The sequence below is a fragment of the Tachyglossus aculeatus genome, chromosome 14 (genome assembly GCF_015852505.1).
Source record: "Tachyglossus aculeatus isolate mTacAcu1 chromosome 14, mTacAcu1.pri, whole genome shotgun sequence".
In the NCBI taxonomy this organism is placed as follows: Eukaryota; Metazoa; Chordata; class Mammalia; order Monotremata; family Tachyglossidae; genus Tachyglossus; species Tachyglossus aculeatus.
The window spans coordinates 12,299,667-12,326,332 of NC_052079.1; the positions used below are offsets into that span (position 1 = coordinate 12,299,667).

At 43.4% G+C, this 26,666-nt stretch overlaps 1 protein-coding gene across 3 annotated transcripts in view; it reads left to right on the forward strand.

The window, feature by feature from the left end:
- The first annotated feature begins 917 nt into the window (after positions 1-917).
- The window catches only part of ARHGAP5 (Rho GTPase activating protein 5), a 68,568-nt gene continuing 42,819 nt past the window's right edge, over positions 918-26,666 (forward strand). For 2 of the 3 annotated variants that reach the window (XM_038756979.1, XM_038756981.1), the window contains exons 1-2: positions 918-1,070; positions 14,933-18,810. In XM_038756979.1, coding sequence (XP_038612907.1) covers positions 15,100-18,810 — 3,711 coding nt within the window. In that variant the 5' untranslated portion in view covers positions 918-1,070; positions 14,933-15,099. Of the gene's footprint in view, positions 1,071-3,284; positions 3,304-14,932; positions 18,811-26,666 lie in introns of those variants that run through there. The other variant, XM_038756980.1, reaches the window with a different exon arrangement.

Below are 26,666 nucleotides of genomic sequence, written 5' to 3' on the forward strand. Positions count from 1 at the left end.
CACTCCAAGCCGTCCGTTTGGACCGGATCGGGACGGGTACGGGGGCAGGTATGTGGGGACAGTGTGTGTGTGTGTGTGATTGTGTGTGTGTACCGCATGTCTCGGTATGTGTTGGTGGGGCGGGGGGGAGGGCCGGCCCGCCTCCCGCCGGGAATCTCGGACCCCGCAGCGTGAGCCGACCCCCGGCCGCGTATTTGGCAGAGGCGATGCTGGAGCTTTGGGCGGAATTCCCGGGACGGAGCCGGGAATATCGGGGGCGGGGGGACCGGGCCGCCGACTAGCCTGGAGGGAGGAGGGAGAGGAGGAGGAGGAGGAGGGAGAGGAGGAGGGGGAGAGGAGGAGGAGGGAGAGGAGGGGGAGAGGGAGAGGAGGGGGAGGAGAGGGGAGGGGGAGGAGGAGGAGGAGTGAGAGGAGGAGGGGTGAGAGGAGCAGGGAGAGGAGGAGCAGGGAGAGGAGGAGCAGGGAGAGGAGGAGCAGGGAGAGGAGGAGCAGGGAGAGGAGGAACCCCCCCTCCCCAGGGTGAAAGGGGGAAGGTGAGAGGGAATGAAGCGAGCCAATAGGAAGGAAGGAGAGGCCGCAGGGGGGCGGGAAAGGGGGGATCCAGCCAATGGGAACGCGGAGGGACCCGGGAGCCAGCGGCTCGCGCCTTCCCGGATTCCCGGGAGACACCCGGGGGGAGGGGGAGGGAGAGAGGGGGAGCGAGGGGGAGCGGGAGCGCGCGCGGGCGGCCGGGCGCGCGCCCGGCGAGGACTGCGTCTCCTCGCCCCCGTCGTCTCCGGGCGGGCGGGCGCGCGGGCGGGCGGGCGTCGGGAGCGCGCGGGGAGAGATGCTGAGGTAAAGTTCGGGAGGGAGCCGGGCGGCCGCCATTACCGAGCCCTGCCTGCGCGGCCCGCGGCCCGGGGCCCGGCCCCCGTCAGGGGAACGGAGGGCACGGAACGGGACGGGACGGGACGGCGGAGGAGGAGAGAGGAAAGAGGAGGCGGCGGCCGGCGGCGCGATCTGTTCCCGGGAATGTCGCCAACGCCGGGGCCGCTGCCGCTGGGGAGGCGGCGGAGAGAAGAGGCCCCGAGGTAGGTAGGACCGGGCCTGCCCCCCGCCCCCCCAAACCGCCCCCGGAGGCCGCAGGGCCGCCGCCTTCGAGCCCCTGAGCCCGCTGCTGCCTTGGGTACGTTGCCGACTTGGCCTTCCCAAGCGCTCACTACAGTGCTCTGCACCCAGGAAGCGCCCAGTAAATACCATGGAATGAATGAATGAATGAACGGACTTGGACTTCTCAAGCGCTCAGTACAGTGATCTGTACGCAGGAAGCGCTCAATAAATACCAATGAATGAATGAATGGACTTGGCCTTCCCAAGCGCTCACTACAGTGCTCTGCACCCAGGAAGCGCCCAATAAATACCATTGAATGAATGAATGAATGGACTTGGACTTCCCAAGCGCTCAGTCCAGTGCTCTGCACGCAGGAAGCGCTCAATAAATACCACTGAATGAATGAATGGACTTGGACTTCCCAAGCGCTCAGTCCAGTGCTCTGCACGCAGGAAGCGCTCAATATATACCAATGAATGAATGAACCTGGACTTCCCAAGCGCTCAGTCCAGTGCTCTGCACGCAGGAAGCGCTCAATAAATACCACTGAATGAATGAACGGACTTGGACTTCCCAAGCGCTCAGTACAGTGCTCTGCACCCAGGAAGCGCCCAGTAAGTACCATTTAATGAATGAATGAACGGACTTGGACTTCCCAAGCGCTTAGTCCAGTGCTCAGCACACAGTAAGCGCTCAATAAATACGATTGAATGAATGTTGGGTAGGGACCGTCTCTGTACGTTGCCAACCTGGGGACTTCCCAAGCGCTTAGTACAGTGCTCTGCACACAGGAAGCGCTTAATACGAATGAATGAATGGATGTTGGGCAGGGACCGTCTCTGTATGTTGCCAACTTGGACTTCCCAAGCGCTTAGTCCAGTGCTCTGCACACAGGAAGCGCTCAATAAATACGATGGAATGAATGAATGAATGAACGACTTCCACCTGGGAGGGGAGACAGGCCGGCCGGCCTTCCCCCCCACCCCACTCCGAACCCAAATCTGAAAACTTCCTCCACCATTTCACCTTTTTTTTCCTCCCACCCCCTTTTATGGATTTATATCTTCCCTTCCCTCCCCCTCCTTCCCACCTCGGGGCGGGAGAGGGAGGTGGAAGTCCGGAATCCGGGCTGCGGAGTCGCCCCGGGCAACTCAGAACCTGATCTCCAACGCCCATTCATTCATTCATCCATCCATCCATTCATTCATTCGTCTTCATAGAGCGCCGACTGTGTGCAGAGCGCTGGACTAAACGCTTGGAAAGTCCAATTCGGCAACAGACACAACCCCTCCCCAACAACGGGCTAACAGCTAGAAAAGGGGGGAGACGATTTCGACCGCAACCCCATTCCAGTCTAACACTTCACCTTTTTTTTGTCCTTTTCATTCATTCAACCGTATTTATTGAGCGCCGACTGTGTGCAGGACACTGTACTAAGCGCTTGGGAAGTCCAAGTTGGCAACATATAGAGACGGTCCCTCCCCAACGACGGGCTCACAGTCTAGAAGGGGGAAGACAGATAAAACAAAACGTGTAGACTGTGAGCCCGCTGTTGGGGAGGGACCGTCTCAATATGTTGACGACTTGGACTTCCCAAGCGCTTAGTACAGTGCTCTGCGCACAGGAAGCGCTCAAGAAATACGATGGAATGAATGAATGAATGTAGACAGGTTTGTCCACGCGAATAACCTTTAGACTCCCTGTTTTCTCCTCCCAAGGAAAAGTACCGGAGGTGGAAGAGGCGTGTACGGAGACACACATACACACGGACACACACATCTGCGTACACACCTCCATGCGTGTGCACTCGCTTGGGCGCCCACGATGACCCCGGTATTCCCACTCCCCTCCCTGCCAGTCCTGCCGGGAATGGCCGTCGAGAGGGAGAGGTGGGATCGGGGCTGTTTCTAGACTGTGTGTCGGGTAGGAATTGTCTCATCTGTTGCCGAATTATACTTTCCAAACGTTTAGTCCAGTGTTCAGCACACAGTCAGCGCTCTAGAGATACGATTGAGTGAATGAATGAATGAATGTTGGGAGAGGAGGGGCCTCAGAAACACCAGGCAGGGTTACAAGGAAATCAGGGAAAGTTTCAGCAGGAATCGAGGGGACTCCATTAACCTTCCCGGAGAAGGAGACTCCGGGGTCGGGAATTGGATTAGCAAGCGGGCGGCATTGTCCCTGGATCGGACCTGGATCGAAATTGGCTGTAGGTGGGTTAGCGAGGCCGTTTTTGGGAAGTCCGGATCGTGTTTGGGGTTTTCGATTTTGATCCTTCAGCTAGGCAAGAGGCCACACTTAAAAAAAAGAAATTTAAGCCTGCCGAGTAAAACAGCGAAGAGCGGCCCAAGGTCCATCAATCCGAAATGTATCCGGCGGGGTTTGTGTCCTTGTACCATGATATTGATTTGAAGTTAAACGATTTGAGCCGAGCACGAGGATTTTCCCGAGGGCCGGCCCCAAAGCGGATGACATTCCGAGTTTCCTAAATGTTTTTGGCCTATGCCCATAGGGACCGCGTAATCTCCGGCAGTTTTCGAGTTAAGACTTGATTTTCCAGTTAGCCGGAATTCATTTTCCTTCTCGCCCACCCATAATAACCGATCCCTTCTATCCGGTGCAGTAAAGCAGGTGAGGAAGGAAGCCCAGGACTAGTTGCTGGGCAAGCGGTGGGCCCCAAGGGTTCTTGCCCAATAGTAATTCTGATTATTTTTTAGGGCTCTCAGTTCCCTTCAGGGGTACTCCTGGTCACAATTGGAATTCTTCTTAAAAATAAAACGCTTATGTGCCCCTAGGTAAGAGGATGTCATCCAAGTTTAGGTATGGGTTACGTACGTATATTTTCCAATTCAGAAAATTAATGGATTTGTTGGATTTTGCAGCGCAAAATAGCCCGGTTTAAAAAATCACATTTTACTTTTTTAAAATTGGCACTGTATAGCTGAGTGGACAAAAGCAGTATTGTGATTTTTTGGATTTCACTTGGAGTGGAGTAATTTGCTGTTGGACTTGCAAATAGAGGCCTAAGGACTGAACTTGAAATGAATATCAATGCTACTTTAAGCATATCTTGGGTGAAATTTAGGTAAACGGAATATCTCAGTAATATAATTAATCCCAATATATCCTTTTTGGTAGTGCAGTGTTTTTCAAGGAGGCTTGATTATAAATTTGAAAATGAGATTAAAAAGGATTTTTAACCATGTTGTACTACTTGTAGCCTTTCTTTTAGCACTGGACAAATTCATGCCCATATTGTGTCGGAAAATAATTAAGTATAGGTATACTGTCTTAAAAAGGAGAAGCTTTAGACATTACATTTTTTAAAGTAAAAAGGGAGGCATCCGCTCTGAATTTCCTGCACCATTTTTGTAGATAAGATGCCATTCTTCAGTGATGCTAGATTTATTTTTCAGCAGATTTACTGCAGTCTTGTAAACAAGTACAAAAAAACTGACTAGTCTGTAGCCTTCTATTACTCTCCAGTCCTCCAAGGAGGAACAAAAGTAGAAAAGAATGCTTATTTCACTTATTTTACTATCTACTTGTCATAAACAATCACCCTGAGATAAACTGACTAGGCACAGATCTGACCAGATGTGAGACATCCAATTCAGTGGATATTGTTAATTCAATTTTGGAAATTAAGGATTGTATAAAATCTGTTAATTTTATATGATTTGTGATTTTGTTCGGGTTTTGATATTGCACTTAGATGGACAGCAAAACTAGATGGGAGCGAATATTATTTTTAGGTCTTAAGTTGAAACTGCTTTATAGGGTGTTAAAGCATCAATACTGCTGGGGATATGTATGTACGCTTTTAAGACATTTAAATCTTGAAACCTAAATTTTATATTTGGGAATAAATTGTTTGGTTAACTAACCATCATCCCCCTCTTTGGCTTTCCAACAGGGAAGAGTTTGCAGTCTGTTTCAAAACTCTTATTTGTAGCATTGCCATCTCTCCTGCTTTACCTTGTCTCCTGTCCCATCCTTTACATCTACTGTTTTTTGCCCAAATCCTTCCAGTTGTTCTCCATACTTCTCTGTGTGAGGATCACTTCAAGTGGGCAAAAATCATACAGCTATTTTTTGGGAGAGAAGGGATTGTTGGCCCTCAGACATCAGCTGCTTTCCTCAAGAGCGCGCGTCTGTTGAAGTGTAACACCTCCTCATTTTAAGCAAAGTCTGGCGCAAGAAGGATGAAATGACACCCGTGGAAGTGACTGTGTCTGTGAGTGGCGGTAGGAGAAGTGGTGGTTGGGGGTGGGGGGGGATGGGTCAACAGGAGAGCCCTCCTAGATGTCATCTAGGAAAAGCAGCGTGGCTCAATGGAAAGAGCATGGACTTTGGAGTCAGAGGTCATAGGTTCAAATGCCGACTGCAAATTGCCAGCTGTGTGACTTTGGGCAAATCATTTAACTTCTCTATGCCTCAGTTACCTCATCTGTAAAATGAGGATTAAGACTGTGAGCCCCCCGTGGGGCAACCTGATCACCTTGTAACCCCCTCCAGCGCTTAGAACAGTGCCATGCACATAGTAAGCGCTTAATAAATGCTATTATTATTATTATTATTATCTAGAGAAATACTAGTACAAGCAACTGGTTTGGGCCAAGCTAGGTGATGTCTAGCTAGGACAGTTAAATCCACCCTTAAATCTCCATCCAAACTGCTACCACATTAATGTGGTCACTCATCCTAGCCCGTCAACTTCATCAGCCTCCTTGCTGACCTCCCAGTCTCCTGTCTCTTCTCCTTCCAGTCCATACTTCACTCTGCTGCCCAGATCGTTTTTCTACAGAAACTCTCAGGACATGTTTCCCCACTCCTCAGGAAACTCCAGTGGTTGCCCATCCACTTCTGCAGCAAACAAAAGCTCCTCACCTTTGGGTTTCAAGCCCACAGTCATCGTGCTCGCTCCTATCTCTCACCTGGCTACTCTTCTAGTACAACCCAAATAAATAAATATTTATTTTATCTTGTTAGTATGTTTGGTTTTGTTCTCTGTCTCCCCCTTCTAGACTGTGAGCCCACTGTTGGGTAGGGACTGTCTCTATGTGTTACCGGTTTGTACATCCCAAGCACATGGTACAGTGCTCTGCACAAAGTAAGCGCTCAGTAAATACGATTGATAACCCAGCCCTTACACTTCACTTCTCTATTGCTAACCTTCTCAATGTGCCTCCATCTCATCTGTCTCATCGCCAACCCCTCACCCAACGTCCTGCCCCTGCCCTGGGACACCCTCCCTCAAATTCCACAAATACAGCCCCCTTCCCCCCCTCAAACCTTATTGAGGGCACATCTCCTCCAAGAGGCCTTATCTAAATCCCCTTTTACACAATTCTGAGAAGCAGCGTGGCTCAATGGATAGAGCACAGGCTTGGGAGTCAGAGGTCATGGGTTCAAATCCTGGCTCTGCCAACTGTCAGCTGTGTGACCTTGGGGAAGTCACTTAACTTCTCTGTGCCGCAGTTACCTCATCTGGAAAATGGGGATTAAGGCTGTGAGCCCCACGTGGGACAACCTGATCACCTGGTTCTCCCCCTTTTAGACTGTGAGCCCACTGTTGGGTGTGGACGGTCTCTATATGTTGCCAACTTGTACTTCCCAAGTGCTTAGTACAGTGCTCTGCACACAGTAAGTGCTCAATAAATACTATTGATTACGATTGATTGATATCCTCCCCAGCACTTAGAACAGTGCTTTGCACATAGTAAGCGCTTAACAAATGCCATTATTATTATTATTCTGACTTGCTCCCTTTGTTCATCCCCCCTCCCAGCCCCACAGCCCTTATGCACATATCTGTCATTTATTTACATTAATGTCTCCCCCACCCACAGACTGTAAGTCCTTTGTTTGTCTTTATTTTTGTATTTTGTATTTTTGTACTCTCCCAAGTGCTTGGTACAGTGCTCTGCCCACAGCGCTTAATAGGTACGGTTGAGTGAATGAATTGTAAAATACTTAGATATTTCTCTAGAGTTGCTCGGGATAAATGAAGCAGTCCTGGGTCTGTCCCCCACTAAGTCAAATTGATACTCTTCTTATGTAGAAGTACTCTTACCCTCTGACTTTGTTTTCTTAGTCCATTCTGTTTACATGTCTAGGCCATTCTCTGTTTTTTCTATTAAAGCATTAGTCCTCTCTGACTCTGAAGTATAACTCAGACTTTTAATTTTTCTTAGCTCTAAAATGTTAGTCCATCTTTTCATTCCTTTGTGATTTGTAATCTCTAGGGTGTATTTTTTGGGGTTTTTTTTTAAAATGTTTTTTGTTGTTTTTCTTTTTGTTATTCAGTCTCCAGTCTCTGGTAGCTTTTCTCTTTACTTAATCCAGCTTCATTCAGTATGTTTCTTTTGAACGCTGCCTTCTGTAAATGGAATTCCCAAGCATACAGATTCGTCAGTGAATTTATTTAAAAACCAAATTAGTCATTTTAGAGAAATACCTGGAATTGAGAATTTGAGTCACTGACCTTTCTCCCAAGATGGTGTAGTATAGCAGATTGTAAATTCCTGGAAGGCAGGGCTTGGGTCTTGTTCTGACGCAATTTTTTTGTATATTATATTGCTCTGCGTATAGTAGGCATTCAGTAAATGCTGTTAATTGATTATTGGGTTCTACAATACATTTTTATGTAATTTCCATTAAAGGAAATGTTATAGTTCAGTGAACACAATGAAATAAATTTATATTAGAAAATAAGTGCAGGTTTCTGAAATCTGGTATTTGAAAGTGCAACCATAATCTAAATAATCCTGTCCTTAAATATTTCAAGTTGCAGTTATCAAATTTAATTCTAAGTTATTCAGGGGTGGTTATCCATGTGGTAGATTATTTGTATCTCCTTTGCTTTCTTTAGGTATTTACTTTTTGGAACCTACTCTGGAACCCACTAGAAGATAGAAAAGGAAATTCCAACCAGAGCTATGCCAACTCTTTCTGGCTTTTCTGTAGTGTTTACATTTGTGTGTGTGTGTGTGTGTGTGTGTGTGTGTGTGTGTGTGTGAGAGAGACATGGTATAATGGTATTCAGGATATTTTTTTTATCAAGGTTTACCTGGCAATTTATAGAATAGAAGAGAACTCTAAGTGCGTCTGACATGGAGAAATTGTTAAATCCTAAATAACTGGAACTGAAAAATATGCTAAACAATAATTGTAGGAAGATTCACTTAAGGAGAGAGTCTTTAGTTTTCCCCCAGTTTTGAGTTCTGTGTTAAGAAGGATGAAGAAACATTGAGGAAGGTTCAAAGGAAGTCAAAGAAAATGAAAAAGGGCAGGCTAAAAATGTACATAAGGGGAAAATTGAAGGAACTGGGATTATTTAGGCTCCACCAAAATAGCGTGGTAATATAACATCTTTGATATACTTAAAGAATTATGAGACAGTAATAATCTCATTAATCATTCAGTAGCCGAACCTGAATTTCAGAGATTTGGTATATAGAGAATTGCCAAAGTGAGAGCTCTTGGGCTGTATTAGCAGGTCACCAAACGAAGTTATAGGTTTAGGAGTAGAATAGACCCCTGCCTAGACTAAAGGTCTCTTCTAGGACTTGATTTTGGGAACTTTCCTGGTAGAAATATTAGAAAAGTGTTTTTAATGAAAATATTCCTTCATCTTTCAAAATCTGTAGAATCATTTTTACCTAACTTTCAGATAGATTAAAATAATGAGTCTACCTGCAAACTCTTACTGGCCCACATCATTTTTTCTCCAGGCTCTTGGAATGATGAATTAATAGCAGTGAGCATCAGTAGTCTGGAGAAATATTGTACCAGTGCTGCGAGCCTAACTGGCAGCAATGCAAAATGGGAACTGTGGTGGGATAAGCAATCTTTTATTTGCTCTCCATTATTTGCCACCTCCAAGTGAGAAGTCACTTCCTAAGGTGCAGTGCTCTCCACACCTCCCTCCTCTGATGCCTTCATGCTGGGAAGGTGGAGAAACCAAAGCCACACTAATGAGAGAGTTGCTGGGAGTGCGCATTCCCTGCTGTGTCCCATGAAAAGGTTTTAGTCAGTTTTATATAATGCGGGGGCCTTGTTCATGGTGAACTTTGCATTAGGGGAAACTTTGGCCTTGCCTGTCGTGACTGTTGCATACATGGACAGTTGTTTCATCAGAAACACATTCTACCTAAAAATGCATAATCCTATCTCCACCTAATAATAATAATGATGGTATTTGTTAAGCACTTACTATGTGCAAAGCACTACCTCCCTCTTACCTCCTTCCCCTCCCCACAGCACCTGTATATGTATATATATGTCCGTACGTATTTATTTATTTTACTTTATGTTTGTACATATTTGCTACTCTATTTTACTTGTACATATCTATTCTATTCATTTTATTTTGTTAATATGTTTGGTTTTGTTGTCTGTCTTACACTCCCCAAGCGCTTAATACAGTGTTCTGCACACAGTAAGCTCTCAATAAATACGATTGATTGATTTATATTGTACCTGTACAGATCTATTCTGTTCATTTTAGAATAGAATCTTACCTCCTTCTTACCTCCTTCCCTTCCCCACAGCACCTGTATATATGTCTGTACGTATTTATTTTACTTTATGTTTGTACATATTTGCTACTCTATTTTACTTGTACATATCTATTTTATTCATTTTATTTTGTTAATATGTTTGGTTTTGTTCTCTGTCTTACACTCCCCAAACGCTTACTACAGTGCTCTGCACACAGTAAGCGCTCAATAAATACGATTGATTGATTGATTTATATTGTACTTGTACAGATCTATTCTGTTCATTTTAGAATAGAATCTTACCTCCTTCTTACCTCCTTCCCTTCCCCACAGCACCTGTATATATGTCTGTACGTATTTATTTTACTTTGTACATATTTGCTACTCTATTTTACTTGTACATATCTATTCTATTCATTTTATTTTGTTAATATGTTTGGTTTTGTTGTCTGTCTTGTACTCCCCAAGCGCTTAGTACAGTGCTCTGCACACAGTAAGCGCTCAATAAATACGATTGATTGATTGACTCCTGAAAATAATTCCTGTCTTTTTATGGCACTTATTTTTTCCAAATGCTGTCATCAGTATTTTATCATTTTCTTCCTGAGAAGTATGGAGAGGCAGGTATTATTCCTGCATTGCAGATGAATAAACTGAGGCAGGATAGTTAAATGAGTTGCCACAAAGTTTATACTACAGCCCAATTAATGGATAAGCTGAGAGAGAACGCATGTCCTCTAACCGGACTGTATTCTTCCTACTGGGCAAGATCGCCTTCAGCAAGTGGCATAATTGGGCTCCTTGTTGCTAATAATTTTGATTTACCTGCAAACTGTTTGTTCTTTTTCGGCCCAATTTATTTTAGGCTGGTTTGCAAAGGTCATATTATTGGATATGTGCTGTGTGTTGTGGTTTGGGTTTAGCTTCACAGAGTGGAGCGTTGTGCTATCAGTTGTAAATTACTGTTTTATTTGAGACATGGAGCATTTAAATAACTTCCTAATTACAAATTTCTCTGACAAATTTCCTTCATAGTTTTAGAAACAGACACTTCCTTTGTTTTGATAACATTACATAAGCAACAGTTGTATTTGCAGTAACACTAAAGCTTATTTTAGCTAGTCCAGAATTCAACATTGAGTAATTTTAGACAGTACTTCATGACATTTGTAGAATATAGCTTTCTTAAACATCCCAAGGTTGATGGATTAGTCTGATACCAATTTTGGTACTAAAGAAAATTTTCAAAAATTTTTTAAGTAAATAATTTGCAGTTGGTTGGCTATTGCTTATACTGCTCATTAAGTCTCCAGTTTTGCCTGAACTTTAAAGTATCATTTTATGCTCTCTGGTACATGTACCTTGATGATTCAGGCTTTTGTTTCTCCCTTTGTTTTGTCTATTGCTTGGTCATTTTATTGGCCTGCCAGTATAAACAGAGGAAGGGAAAAGGGATGACACATTTCTTGATCAATTTCAGGTATTAGTATCTGATCCCAACTCCAAACTGAACTATTTGGATCCTTCTGGGACCACTTTGATTCCTTTTTGCTTGTCAGTCGTGCATCTCTCATAAAATAATTCCAATTTTCTCTCCTGACAGCCATTTTTGAAGTAATTTGCGCAAATGTTGATTTCATAAACGTAGATAAGTCTTTTCAATTGAACCTAAATTCCATGAACTGATGTTTAAGTTGTTTTGTTGATAAGCTATGCTTTCATATTTATTCATGGCAAGTTTTTTTTCCTCTTTGCCCTGAAATTGGCTTGCTCGCGTAGTGTTTCGTTTTTAGTTCTTTTAGTAAAAAGTTTTCCAAAAAGAATGGGAGAGTGGGCTAAGCTTAAGCCCTTCTATTTTCCACTACCCTTTTAGTGGGAGCAATTGTCCACAAAAGAGAATCAAATTTCATTACAAGTTTTGAGGTGATTGGGATACTGGTTGCTATATAATCAAACTTCTTTAAATACTTAAATCTAAAGAATTGAGAGCTATATGCAAGGTAGTGTGTGGTAAAATGATATTCTTGTATCTTTCATATAAAGGTAAAATTCTGAAAAGGTCTTAAAGCGAACCTTTTGGAATAATGAAATAAACAGACGGCTTGGGCTGCTAGCAAGCTAGCCAGCTATGTGACATGGTGTTCCAGTGTTGTGCAATTCCTGGAAAAAGAATTTGAGGGAGAATCCCTTATTCATTGTAATGGAATCTTATGTGATATGTTTCTTCAAAAATCATTGAAGGATCCAAGAAAACTGAATGCCTGAGATTTTAATGGGAATTTTTCCTTTTAATGTTAAGCTCATTAGGATGCCCCAAAGTAAATTCTCTGAAAACAGACTTACATGCCATGTGTGGAGTAAACCTTTTATCTGGGCCTTCTACAAGATGATACCAATATAAAAATGTCGAATTTCCAAATACACTCTCTGAACCCTATACAAATAAAACGCCTTGGGGACCCAGATAAGTCTATTTAATACACGCACATGCTCTATGGTCAGTTTACAAAGTTCATTATTTTCACTTGAATCTGTGAGGGATATTTCAGTGTGTTCTGAAGACAGCACCAAATAAAAGAAGCTAAATCCTGGAAAACTCAGAAGTAAGGAATGTGTATTCCTGTTCTGGGGCTACTGTGATGAAACTTCTGGTAGGGTAGAGCAGTATGCATGAAGGACAAATTTGGAATGCAAATTTGTACTTGTAACTTTTATTTAGTGTAAATTGGGAATGTAAAATGAAAACGTTGGTGCTGAAATGGCTCAATTCTGCCAATGCAGAAAGTAAAAAAAAACTATTTCTAAGGCTCAGTTTTCTGTTTATTGAATGGTGCCTTGATGTTGTGATTTTGCAAAACAGGTTTCCTGCATCCCAGCTCCTTTTTTTTTTCACCGTGTTGTGCTACATTTCCTGTCATGTTTACAGCAGAAATGTATTCCACTCAGTTCTTTCCATGAAGTTTCTTTCCCCTACACATATTTGATAGAGAAGGAGCATGGCGAAGTAGAAAGAGCACATGCCTGGGAGTCAGAAGGTCATGGGTTCTAATGCCGGCTCCACCGCTTGTCTGCTGTGTGACCTTGGGCAAGTCCCTTAACTTCTCTGTGCCTCAGTTACCTCATCTGTAAAATGGGGATTGAGACTGCGAGCCCCATATGGAACAAGAACTGGGTCCATCCTGATACCCCCGTATCGACCCCAGTGCTTAGTACAGTGCCTGGCATAAAGTAAGCACTTAAGAAGTACCATTGTCATTCATTCATTCATTCAATCGTATTTATTGAGCGCTTACTGTGTGCAGAGCACTGTACTAAAGGCTTGGGAAGTACAAGTTGGCAACATACAGAGACAGTCCCTACCCAACAACGGGTTCAAGTCTAGAAGGGGGAGACAGACAACAAAACAAATATATTAACAAAATAAAATAAATAGAATAGTAAATATGTACAATATGTACCATTTTAAGAAAAGCAGCATGGCATAGTGGATAGAGCCCAGGCTTGGGAGTCAGAAGGTCATGGGTTCTGATCCTGACTCTGCCACTTGCCTGCTGTGTGACCTTAGGCAAGTCACTTAACTTCTCTGGGGCCTCAGTTACCTCATCTGTAAAATGGGGATTGAGACTGTGAGCCCCCCGTGGGACAACCTGATCACCTTGTAACCTCCCCAGCGATTAGAACAGTGCTTTGCACATAGTAAGCACTTAATAAATGCCATTATTATTATGTTGTCTCACAAGCCTGTAACCTGCTCTGTAGCTATTTCCCCACCTGCGACTGTTGAACTCTGCCTACAGTGCCATTGAACAGTGTTATTATTTACTAGGAACTGCACTTTTAAACTGTTGTAAATTGTTTCCTAGTGCCATTCTAGTGACAGAGGTTGTCAGAGGAAGTTGTGAAACTTATTTGAAAAAGCAGTTTTTGTTTCTCTAAACCTCCTTGAATTTTGCCCCTTATTTACCATTGCAGTAATTACTGACACAACATGATTCTTTGCCTGGGGCAAACAGGCACATAACTGTTGTTTAGGAATAATAGACTCTAAACCCCCACTTTAGGCTATAAGCCTGTTGTGGGCAGGAAACATGTCTACTATGTTGACTGTACTCTCCCAACCACTCAATAAATGTCATTGATTGATTTGGAATAGTAGGAGCAGGAGAAAGTCCAAGGATATAATGAATTAGTACAGACATATCAGGAGGAAATAGCAGTATGAATAATGGTGTATGCAAGTAAATATGTGAATCAAAAGGTACGTAAATGCTGAGGATAGGCTTGGCCTGGGGCTGCTAGGATGACACAAGACTAGGGTACTGAGAATTGATCAAGGAAAATTTCCTGGAGGTTGTTGAGTTTTAGGAGGGCTTTGAAGATGGGAAGAGCTGCATCCTGGATTTTGGAAGAGGACAGAGTTCCAGAGGTGCAGCATAAGCGAGAGATCAGAGGCAGGAGAATTGAAAGCAAAGCGCAGAGTTTGGGTGAACAAACAACGGGAGCTGTGGGGCAGTAGGTGAAGAGCTGATATATATTAAGGAGGAGAAAGTTGATGGAAAGCCTTGAAGTTAATGGTATGGAGTTTCTGCTTAAGGCGGAGGAAGAAGGGTAGCCACTGGAACTATGAGGAGTACTTCAGAAATGGATCTGTTTAGAAGTATGTAGTTTAGACTGAAGTAGAGAGGCCCCGAGGCAGGGGGACTAGGGTAGAGGCTGATAAAATAGCTAAGCATAATATGACAAGAGCTTGGAACAGGGTGGTAGCTCTTTGAATGGAGTGGGAGGACTGGGACTGGGGAAATGTTGGGAGGAGGAACTGGCAGGATTTAGCAGTTGATTGAGTGTCAGAATTTCAAAGATAGTGAGGAGTCAAGGATGATACCAGTTTCCACACATGGCCTTGGGCAGCTTATCTTAACTTTTAAATATCGTAAAAGTTGGCTAACTGTTTGATTTGAACTCCTGTACAGTGACATAAAATTCCTTGTTGAAATTATGTGTTTTATACTGCGCTTTGTATATTTTTGATTTGTAAATCACTGGGCTAAAAAAGAAATCCTGTTGTCTTTTTTTCATTTAACCAAATCAGTATTGATTAAAATAGAATTGAATGGAAATACAATGATCATTTTACCTTGGGAAGAATATTAAAATTGAAGATTGTACTGTGTGAATTTTGATGGTTGCTCTTTAACCCTGTATGATTTTGTTTTCTAGACGATGCTTTCCGAACTGGAATGCAACAGCTTGCTTTACTGGTTTAGAAAATCCAAGTTTTCTAAAGTATGAAGTAATTTAAACGATATTAGAATTGACCACCTTTTCTTTTTTTCTTTAGGAAGATGATTCATATGGTCATGAAGCCGTACTTTCTCCATGGAAATGTGGGAACTACAAAGAACTACATTTAATTCTGGACTATGGGTTGTGCGTTGTTAGAGACTCCTTCAGAATGAGAAACTCCACTGGTTATCTTGGTGAACATAGAAGGATGAGAAGAGATTTATGATGGCAAAGAACAAAGAGCCTCGACCCCCATCCTATGCTATCAGTGTAGTAGGACTCTCTGGGACAGAAAAAGACAAAGGCAATTGTGGAGTGGGCAAGTCATGTCTGTGCAATAGATTTGTGCGTTCAAAGGCCGATGAATATAATCTTGAGCATACCTCTGTGCTTAGCACAATTGACTTTGGAGGCCGAGTAGTCAACAATGATCACTTTCTGTACTGGGGTGACGTAACGCAAAGTGGTGAGGATGGAGTAGAATGCAAAATTCATGTCATTGAACAGACTGAGTTCATTGATGATCAGACTTTCCTGCCTCATCGGAGTACGAACTTGCAGCCGTATGTAAAGCGTGCGGCGCTCTCCAAATTGCAGTCAGCAGAAAAATTAATGTACATTTGCACTGATCAGCTAGGCTTGGAGCAAGACTTTGAGCAGAAACAAATGCCAGAAGGGAAGCTTAATGTAGATGGGTTTTTGTTATGCATTGATGTAAGTCAGGGATGCAATAGGAAATTTGACGATCAGCTTAAATTTGTGAATAACCTATATATCCAGCTATCGAAATCAAAAAAACCTATAATAATAGCAGCAACTAAATGTGATGAATGTGTGGATCATTATCTTCGAGAGGTTCAGGCATTCGCTTCAAACAAAAAGAACCTTCTTGTAGTGGAGACGTCGGCGAGATTCAATGTCAATGTTGAAACATGTTTCACTGCGCTGGTACAAATGTTGGATAAAACCCGGGGAAAGCCTAAAATTATTCCCTATCTGGATGCTTATAAAACACAGCGACAACTTGTTGTCACAGCAACGGATAAATTTGAAAAACTTGTGCAAACTGTGAGAGATTATCATGCGACTTGGAAAACTGTTAGTAATAAATTAAAAAACCATCCTGATTATGAGGAGTACATAAACTTGGAGGGAACAAAAAAGGCCAAAAGTACATTTTCAAAACACATCGAGCAACTCAGACAGGAGCATATAAGAAAAAGAAGAGAAGAATATATCAATACCCTCCCAAGGGCGTTTAGCACCCTTCTGCCAAACCTGGAAGAGATTGAACATTTGAACTGGTCAGAAGCCCTGAAACTAATGGAGAAAAGAGCAGAATTTCAGTTTTTCTTTGTGGTGCTTGAAAAAACGCCTTGGGACGAAACAGACCACATTGACAAAGTCAACGATCGAAGGATCCCATACGATCTACTTAGCACTTTAGAAGCCGAAAAGGTCTATCAAAATCACGTCCAACATCTTATATCCGAGAAGAGGAGGGTAGAAATGAAGGAAAAATTCAAAAAGACACTGGAGAAAATACAGTTTATTTCACCCGGGCAACCTTGGGAAGAAGTTATGTGTTTTGTAATGGAGGATGAAGCTTTCAAATACATCACTGAAGCAGATAGCAAAGAGGTGTACAGTAGGCATCAGCGAGAGATAGTTGACAAAGCCAAAGAAGAGTTTCAGGAAATGCTTTTTGAGCATTCCGAGCTGTTTTATGATCTAGATCTTAATGCAACACCCAGTTCAGATAAGATGAGTGAGATTCACAGGGTCCTGAGCGAAGAGCCTCGATACAAAGCTTTACAGAAACTTGCTCCGGATCGGGAGTCTCTTCTGCTGAAACACATTGGGTTTGTTTACCATCCCACGAAAGAAACGTGTCTGAGTGGCCAGGGTTGCACAGACATAAAAGTTGAGCAGCTGCTTGCCAATAGTCTTTTGCAGCTAGACCATAGTCGCCTACGGTTGTACCACGATAGTGCTAACTTAGATAAGATGAATCTTTTTATTTTAGGGAAGGATGGCCTTGCCCAAGAGCTAGCAAACGAGATAAGGACGCAGTCCACTGATGATGAGTACGCCCTGGATGGAAAAATTTACGAACTGGATCTTCAGCCAGTTGATTCCAAGTCCCCTTACCTTTTAAGTCAGCTGTGGACTGCTGCCTTCAAACCACACGGATGCTTCTGTGTTTTTAATTCCATCGAGTCGCTGAACAGTATCGGGGAATGTATCGGAAAAATACGAAGTGAAGCTTCTCAGAACCGAAGAGATAAATATATGGCCACTCTTCCATTTACACTAATTTTGGCTAATCAGAGGGACAGCGTTAGCAAGAATTTACCTATTCTCAGGCACCAAGGGCAGCAGTTGGCAAACAAATTACAGTGTCCGTTTGTAGATGTCCCCTCTGGCACTTACCCTCGAAAATTTAATGAGACTCAAATAAAGCAAGCGCTGAGGGGAGTATTGGAATCAGTGAAACACAATCTGGATGTGGTAAGCCCCGTTCCCATCAATAAAGACGTTTCAGAAGCCGACTTGAGAATCGTTGTGTGTGGCATGTGTGGCGATCCATTTAGTGTGGATCTTATTCTTTCACCTTTCCTTGAGTCTCACTCGTGCAGTGCTGCTCAGGCTGGGCAGAATAATTCTTTAATGCTGGATAAAATCATAGGTGAGAAAAGGAGAAGAATACAGATAACCATATTGTCTTACCATTCTTCCATCGGAGTAAGGAAAGATGAACTGGTTCATGGCTACATTTTGGTCTATTCTGCCAAACGGAAAGCCTCCATGGGAATGCTTCGAGCATTTCTTTCGGAAGTTCAAGACACTATTCCCGTCCAGCTGGTAGCTGTTACTGATAGCCAAGCGGACTTTTTTGAGAATGAGGCCATTAAGGAGTTAATGACAGAAGGAGAGCACATAGCAACAGAAATTACCGCTAAATTCACCGCCCTATATTCTTTGTCTCAGTATCACCGGCAAACTGAGGTTTTCACATTGTTTTTCAGTGATGTTTTAGAAAAAAAAAATATGATAGAAAATTCCTATTTGTCTGAGAACACCAGGGAATCAACCCATCCAAGTGAAGATGTGTTCCTTCCATCTTCTAGAGGCTTCCCTTATAATAACTATCCAGATTCAGAAGACGACACTGAAGCACCACCACCCTACAGTCCAATTGGGGATGATGTGCAGCTGCTCCCCACCCCGAGTTCCAAATATCGACTAGATTTGGAAGGGAATGAGTACCCTGTTCATAGCACTCCAAACTCTCATGACCATGAGCGCAACCATAAAGTGCCTCCACCTATAAAACCCAAACCAGCTATACCGAAGACAAATGTAAAGAAACTGGATCCTAATCTTTTAAAGACAATTGAGGCAGGGATTGGGAAGAACCCCAGAAAACAGTCCTCTCGAGTGCCTTTGGCACATCCAGAAGATATGGAGCCCTCAGATAATTATGCAGAACCTAATGATACTCTTTTTAAACCAAAAGGCTTTTCGGAGGATATCTACGCTGTCCCCGATGACAGTCAGAATCGGACTATGAAAGTTCGAAATTCATTTGGAAATAATGCCCAGGGTGACGAAGAAAACGGATTTTTGGATAGGACATCCAAGAGCCTCGGGGAGAGGCGGCCTTCAAAATACAAATACAAATCTAAAACACTGTTTAGCAAGGCCAAGTCGTACTATAGGAGAACACATTCGGACGCAAGTGACGATGAAGCTTTCCCTACTTCTAAAACAAAACGAAAAGGAAGGCATCGTGGAAGTGAAGAAGATCCACTGCTTTCCCCTGTGGAAACTTGGAAAGGTGGCATTGACAACCCTGCTATTACTTCAGATCAGGAGTTGGATGATAAAAAAATGAAGAAGAAAACACACAAAGTAAAGGAAGACAAGAAGGTAAGCGTGACTTCCCATAGAGATAGTTTTTTGGGGCCTAGACTTATAGCTTAGTGTGATTTTGTTACTGAATCGGCATCTTGTCTATGTTTTTGGATAATTGTACCTCTGAACTTATTACACTGGTATCTTGATACATGTCTCAGAAAGATGCAGGCTCCGGTTTAAAGCTGGTTCTTAGTGGACTTTTTACAAAACAAAAGCAGAAAACCTTGTTCTGTCTGCCACTTTGTTCTGTGCTTGGATTTAATTTACAGGTGCTCTTTGGGGCTGGAATAGCATGGATTGGGGTCCTGAGTGGCGGGAGTGGGCTTATCAGTCAGTCATGATGATTGACGGGGAGAAGAGGTGGGTGAAGAGAAGCGGCTTCTCTTTCCTCCTCCAGCCTTCCAAACCTGGCATTCACAGGCTTGTACCTCCCTCTGCTCAGGGATAAAGACCAGTGGAGCTCCCAAGGTGCAGCGGTGAACCCTTCCTTTCTCCAGGAATTAGTTTTCTCTGGAGGACCCCATTAGGTTGCTCTTGCCAATACTACTGTCCGGTTTTTATCACCTTGCCCCTCCTGTCCTACCTTGCTGATTTCAGTATGCTCACTTCCCTCCTTCGTATCGGACAAACCGTGACTCTCCCCACCTTCAAAGCCTTATTAAAATCAAATCTTCAAGAGGCCCTCCCCTACTTAGCCCTCGTTTCCCCTACTCCGTCTCTCTTCTGTGTTGCCTTTCCACCCTTTATTCACCACTCTCTCAGTCCCACAGCATTTACAAACGTAACTGCCTGCCTCCTCCTCTGGACTGTAATCTTGTGGGCAGGGAACATGTCTATAATTGTTACATCGTTACTTTTTCAAGCACTTGGTACAGTGCTCTGTGCATACTAAACGCTCAAACATGATTGATTGATTGAAGTTACCATTATAATGGGGGTCTAGTGTGTTTCCGTAGCTTTATCATCATCATCATCAATCGTATTTATCTGGATGTAGCTTGGCAAATTGGAGGTGAGGGGGAAATTGAAGACCATCTGGGCAGTGGTGTCGCTGGGAAAGGTCACAGCCTTGCCCTTTCCAATCTTTTCAAGGTTGTGAAGCTGGAAATCTCAGCACTGACTATTGCTTCTGACATTTTGAAATCTGCACAGTGTAAGGGCTCAATCAATACCAGTGATGATGATGATGATATAATGATGATAATGGAGGGCAGGAAGAAAAGGGAGAAGTGAGTAGGCCGAATTGGGAGTGTTGTGGGCAGGGAACGTGTCTGCTAACTTTGTTGTACTGCACTCTCCCAAGAGCCTAGTACGGTGCTCTTCACATAGTAAACTCTTGATAAATACAGTTGATGCTGATGAGTGTCACTTGGGGAGCCTTAAGCTTCTGAAGGTTGCTGTTTTCTACTTCTTTTCAGTCACCCTACACCTTACACTGAGGCATGCCAATTGAAAAACATTAAAAACACTCACTGAAATAAGAATGCCTTTTGCCAAGATAAATCTTTCCCTCGTAAAAATGGAAAAATTTATCTTCATTCACCAGACCTTAGTTCGGAAGGCTTTATTTGAGTTCTTCTGCCCAGCAAGTATTCTTTCTGCTTTGCATGAGAATAGCTTCTCTTAAATTTTTAAAAAATATATTTTTGCAGTTGGGTGAGTTCTGAGTTTGTTACTAAATATGTACATTGGTTTATACGTGGTATTTTTTGTTTAGGTGGGTTTTTTTTAATCTTTCACATCACATGTTCTAGGTGGGTTTAGTTGTATTTACACAAGTAAGAATGACAGGTTTAGAGAACCTGTAGTGTCAAAAATGAGATAATTTAAGTTACTCTTTTGCTAGTTTTACATAGTAATCTGTCAGGTTGTTTTCCATGTGGGAGAGTTTTGTACCTTTAGTAGATTGTATGAATTCAGGGTCTTTGAATTGGGTAGTTGCTTAGCTTTTGCAGTAGCCGTGACTTTTTAATGACAAGTAATGACCACGGTCCCGTCTGTGTCCCATTGGTGACACAGGACACCTATGCTGAATGGAGGTTTGCTCACCTCACGCAACCTTACTAAATTTAGAGCATTTCTCGCGGGTTCCCAGAGAAGGTAATCGTAGGTGGGCTGTTAGAAAACATTTTGACCTGCTAGTATTTTCCCAGCTGGCAAGTTTTTCTCCTCCCTGTTTTAAACCTCTGATGGCAATGAAGAGCCTTAGCTGTGCCATATCTTTTTCAAGTTGCATTAACATACTTATTGTGGGGTTTCTTTGAGGCCAGTCTCAATTTATGTCATACCCTATGACGCTGAGATTATTCTAGGTTTCCTAACTCCTGGAAACACAGCTGATTTTTAGCATGTAAGGGATTTGTTTCCTTGGGGATACCAATAAGGTCCCACCTATGGTGGTAAAAGTATCCTGATCATAAAAGAGTTTTTATCCAACATATTTCTAAGAATAACTTATCATTTAATCCATAATTTGCTGTTCAGCTAGTCACTTTGAATAGCATGGCCTTAATGTTTGCAAGTTATAAGTATCTTCTTTTTTCTTTCTTTTCCCCACCTGCCGGAACCCATCGTGATTGCTCCCTCTTTCACTGTCCTGCCAACCTTTACCATTTTACTTAAGGCCAAGGTTGTAGGTAGATTTCCTAATATTGGATTTGTAATGCATTATTGCAGATTGATTTCAGACTCCTACCAACTACTCTTACCAATAACTTATACCACACCTCCCTCTGGAATTCTGTCCAGCCATTTTCCATTCTCATGCGTTCACTTCCAGTTGCCCTCTGCAACTGTCATCATACTGGTCAACCCAAATGCTCAATCTCTTGGGCTCACCCAACTCTCTTCCAGTTGACCTATCCCCCTCTTCCAGGACACCAGTGGATGATTTCGTCCATGTTTGCTGTGTCTTAAATGTACACCTGAAACATTAGACTTCTCTCTCTCTTGGATTTTGTTTTTGTTTTGTTGCTATTTCTTCCTACCCTTGCATTTGGCTGGAGTTAGCAATGAAGACCAGTAATGGAACTCCAATCATTTACTTCCTTTAAGAGACTTTCTCTAGTATTAGGCTCTCCTTTCACTCACCTGATTTGAGGAAGGTGGTGGCAGTGACTGCCAAGTGGAGTGGGCCGTCAGGATAGCTTCCCGCCCAAGTAGGCCTTGGGCATGAAGGTGCTGGTGGCCAGCTTTGTTGGTTTCCTTGTCTGAGTTGTGTAACCATAATGGAGAACCTAGGATACTGGAGGGCTGTTGCCATACGGGAATGAGGTCAAATAGCCCTCCCTCCCACTTCTTGTGGTGCAGTTTGTGTAACCTCATTGCTGTAGAGGAGGGTGGAATGAAGAGGGAATGAGAGATGGACTTCCTTGTTTAATTCAGAAGGGAGGTAGGAGCAGAACTCTCCTGCCCAGATCATTTTTCTACAGAAACGTTCAGTCTGTGTTTCCCCTCTCCTCAAGAATCTCCAGTGGTTGCTCATCCACCTCCACATCGAACAAAAACTTCTCACCGTCGTCTTCAAAGCGCTCAATCATCTCGCCCCCTCCTACCTCATCTCACTGCTCTCCTGCTACAACCCAGTCTGCACACTTTGTTCCTCTAATGCCAACCTACTCACTGTACCTTGATCTCTCCGATCTCGCTGCCAGCCTCTCACCCTCAACCTGCAGCACCCTCCTTCTTCATATCTGACAGACACTCTCCCTATTTTCAAAGCTTTATTGAAGGTACATCTCCTCCAAGAGGCCCTCCCTGACTAAGCCCTCATTTCCTCTTCCACTCCTTTCAAAGTAGGCCTGATTTGCTCCCTTTATTCATCCCCCTCCCCTAGTCCCACAGCATTTACAGACATTTCCATAATTTATTTATTTATGTTAATGTCTATCTTCCCCCTAAACTGTAAACTTGCTGTTGGCAGGGAATGTATCTGTTATATTGGTATATTGTACTCTCCCAAGTGCTTATTACAGCTCTCTGCATGCAGTAAGTGCTCAATAAATGATGGAATGATTGATCTGCTGATAGGCAAATAAGGGAGGAAGTCTGGCTGGAGGGGAGAGTTCACCTTCCAAGGGCAAAGTTCTTTATTACCTTTAAGTCAGCAGAGCTGCTGTAAATGAACACTTAGAAAGCTGGGGTGGAGCTCATTCCTGTAGTTTGACTTACTTTTCACCTGTTTTTGGAGAAGCGATTTGAAACAACAGGTAGTGTGTGTTAATCAAACTAACTTGAAGTGTCCGAGTCTGCTGGGCTTTGTTAATTCCACGGTGAAATATAGCATGATTATATCTGTACTATTATGTTCTACTTTAGACAAATGAGGATTTCTCTAAATAAAATTTTCAATTTCATTCATTCATTCATTCAGTCAATATTTATTGAGCGCTTACTGTGTGCAGAGCACTGTACTAAGCACCACTTGGGAAGTACAAGTCGGTCTCACAATTCTTAGTTTCCCTGACAGCCTGTTCGTTAACAGTAGTACAGGAGTATTTAAACGGGGTGTTCACTTTTTGGAAATGCTTTAATTCTTACAACAGCCTGATGTAACCAAGAATTATTCTGGTATTTAGGACAAAGAGAAAACAAAGACAGATTATGAAGTTATAACTTGCCCTCAAGCTTTCTCAAAACTAAGAGGAAGACTTTCAAGTTCCCAGTCCTGTTGGGAGGTAATTGGTCAGTGATGTCAACTTATGTTAAAGTTATTTCCTCTCTTCCATCTATAGTTCCTTTTCCTTTCTCATAGAAGTGTTTAGCATATTTTCTAATAGGGGAATAGTGAGCATAGTGACTATCTCAGCGCTTTAGAACAGTGATTTGCACATAGTAAGCGCTTAATAAATGCCATTATTAGTAGTATTATTATCTGTGAACTCAGAGGCAAAAGGGGGACCATTTTTTAGTCCTTCTTTCTGCCTCAAGACAGGCCTGCCCCATAATCATTTCAGATCGCTCTAAGGAAAGGATGGACATCTAGGGAAGAAAGTTACATAATTTATCATAGCACCTTCTAGTATAACAGAGGCAGCCAAGTTTTCATCATGTTTAAGGTAAAGCTCTCCTTATGCTATTGAAGTACATTTCCTCTTGTCGATCTTGAGGGAAATTTTCTTTAGCCTTTTCAGTAAAAGCTTTAGTACTGCCTTCCCTCTAGGCTAGATGAGCTGTTCTTTACCATTTCTTCATAATCTTAATCTCCAATTCATTTTCACATTCACCTACTGATAAATTTTTCTTACTCTGCCTAGTGTTTGGGGTCCCAGATGGGTCAGAGTACTCTTAAAGGGTCCGCTCGCCTCTATGTGCAATAAAGTCCTACACAGGCCAGAAACATTCTTAGTTGAGCCGTCAAGCCTGAGTTTCTGGTCTGGCCTGGGTTTGGGCAAGACTGGAAAAGGGACATAAGCTTCATTTTGTATGTGGAAAGCAGATTCTTCCTTACAACTGGCTATCATGCATTTATCGTTGTTTTCCTTGGGCTGCTGGGTTAGGATTAGGGTTCAGCAGCTCATGGTGTGTATCAGGGAGGGGAAACATCTGTTCAGAGACTCCCACTCCAGGGGCAGATAGGGAAGTCATTTCTCCAAAGGGATTTGATATTGAGAGGCTAAAGACAATGGCTTCAGCTTTTTGGGCAACCACAGCTAGCCTTCGCCAGCCGGTGGAGTCTGAAGGGGACCAAAGGTGAAACAAAGATGGCAGCTTCACTTTTTGCCCCTTAATAATAATAATGATGGCATTTATTAAGCGCTTACTATTTGCAAAGCACTGTTCTAAGCGCTCGGGAGGTTACAAGGTGATGAGGTTGTCCCACAGGGGGCTCACAGTCTTAATCCTCATTTTACAGATGAGGGAACTAAGGCACAGGGAAGTTAAGTGACCTGCTCAAAGTCACACAGCTGACAATTGGCAGAGCCGGGATTTGAACCCATGACCTCTGACTCCAAAGCCCGTGCTCTTTCCACTGAACCACGCTGCTTCTCGAGTGGTGGTCTGCTGGTCCCTTGCCAGCAGACCACCAGTCAGCGGTCTTGACCTGATTCCGGGGCCCGAAGGGTTTCACTCACCCGACCTGTCCTGTCGAGTGCTACTGGTGCAGGGGTTTCTCTTGTCCTCGTTGAGCTTTGGGCTGTAATTCCTCTAGCCTCAAGTCCTATGAGGATGAGCCATACACCCAACTGACGCTTAATATGGCCAGTCACCTGAGGAATCCCGCAGGACTGAGGTAGAGATTGGGGTTTTGGAATCTCTACATGCTAAACCCCATGGGACTGCACCATGGACATGGCCATTAAATTTCAACTGAGTTCTGAAGCGCCCTTTGGAAAAATGACTATTATAGATAGGTAACATGTGTTCTTTATCTGCACAGATGCAGGACAAAGATGTTATTGGCTCCAAATTCATTATAGGAACAATTGAGGAATTAAATTTGAAAATGCAGTATGAGCTGTAGGGAAGATGAGGTGAGTTAGAACTGAATGGGAATGAGAGACAGAATGATTCAGGTTTTTTGGTCCTTTTTTTGCCTGGTTGGTTTTCAGGAAGCTGCATCATCATCATCATCATCATCAATCGTATTTCAGGAAGCTGCATACCTGAGCCTTGACGCTCCCCCCTTCTAGACTGTCGGTCTCCCCCTTCTAGACCGTGAGCCCGTTGTTGGGTAGAGACCGTCTCTATATGTCACCAACTTGTACTTCCCAAGCGCTTAGTACAGTGCTCTGCACACAGTAAGCGCTTAATACGATTGAATGAATGTCAATCATTCATTTATTGAGCACTTACTGTGTGCAGAGCATTGTACTAAGCACTTGGGAGAGTACAATATAGCAGAGAGATTGGTAGACACATTCTGTGCCCACAAAGAGCTCACAGTCTGAAGGATCACTTGATCAGTGGATCGTGATGTGAATGGCAGATGTCCAGGTTAGGCGTAAGTTCAGCTACGTAGCTTCTGAGGCAGAACATCATGAGCACTCCCATTTGTGGATCCCATCCTCAAAAGCAAAGTGAAGTTGGGTCCCCTCCAGGCCCAATTGAGTTGGGCCCCAGGAGCAGCGGGGCCTAATGGTTAGAGTCCATATGTGGGAGTCAGAAGGATCTGGGTTCTAATCCCGGCTCCCCCACTTTGTCTGCGGTGTGACCTTGGACAATTCACTTCACTTCTTTGTGGCTCAGGTGCCTCATCTGCTAAGTGGGGATTAAGAGTGGGAGCCCCATGTGGGACAGGGACTGTGTCCAACCCGATTTGCTTGAATCCACCCCAGGGCTTAGTATAGTGCCTGGCACAGAGTAAATACTTAACAAATGCCATAATTATGATTAGTAGTACCTAGAGGACAGCTCAGCCTTCAGAGCTGTACCAAAAATACCCACTTTCCAAGGCCTTATCTGGCAGAAGTTCACAGTTGTGGGACATGTGTCTGACCCCGGTACTCTTAGCCTAATCCCATCTGGCTTCAAGGAGTGGGGAGAAGTGTTTTGTGTGTATGACAGTTCCAGTGTCTAACCCAGAGTACTTGGCATGTATGAAGTACTATATGCGTGTGGTTTCTCTGCAGCCACGGTGCCTGCTCGAGTCCCCAGTCCTAAAACCAGCGAGTGCAACATGGAGCCTTGTGAAGGGCTCTTTGAGGGACAGAGATCCGGTCCAACTCCCACTTGTGTATTTTTTCCCGGTGTCTAGAGTAGTGCTCTACACATAGTCAGCACTTAATAAATACACTGACTACAGCTATTATCTGAAGAAGATTGGTGTAATTCATTCAATCGTGTTTATTGAGCGCTTAACATGTGCAGAGCACTGTACTAAGCACTTGATGTAGAATAAGAAGACTATAGGATACAGAATTTAATAT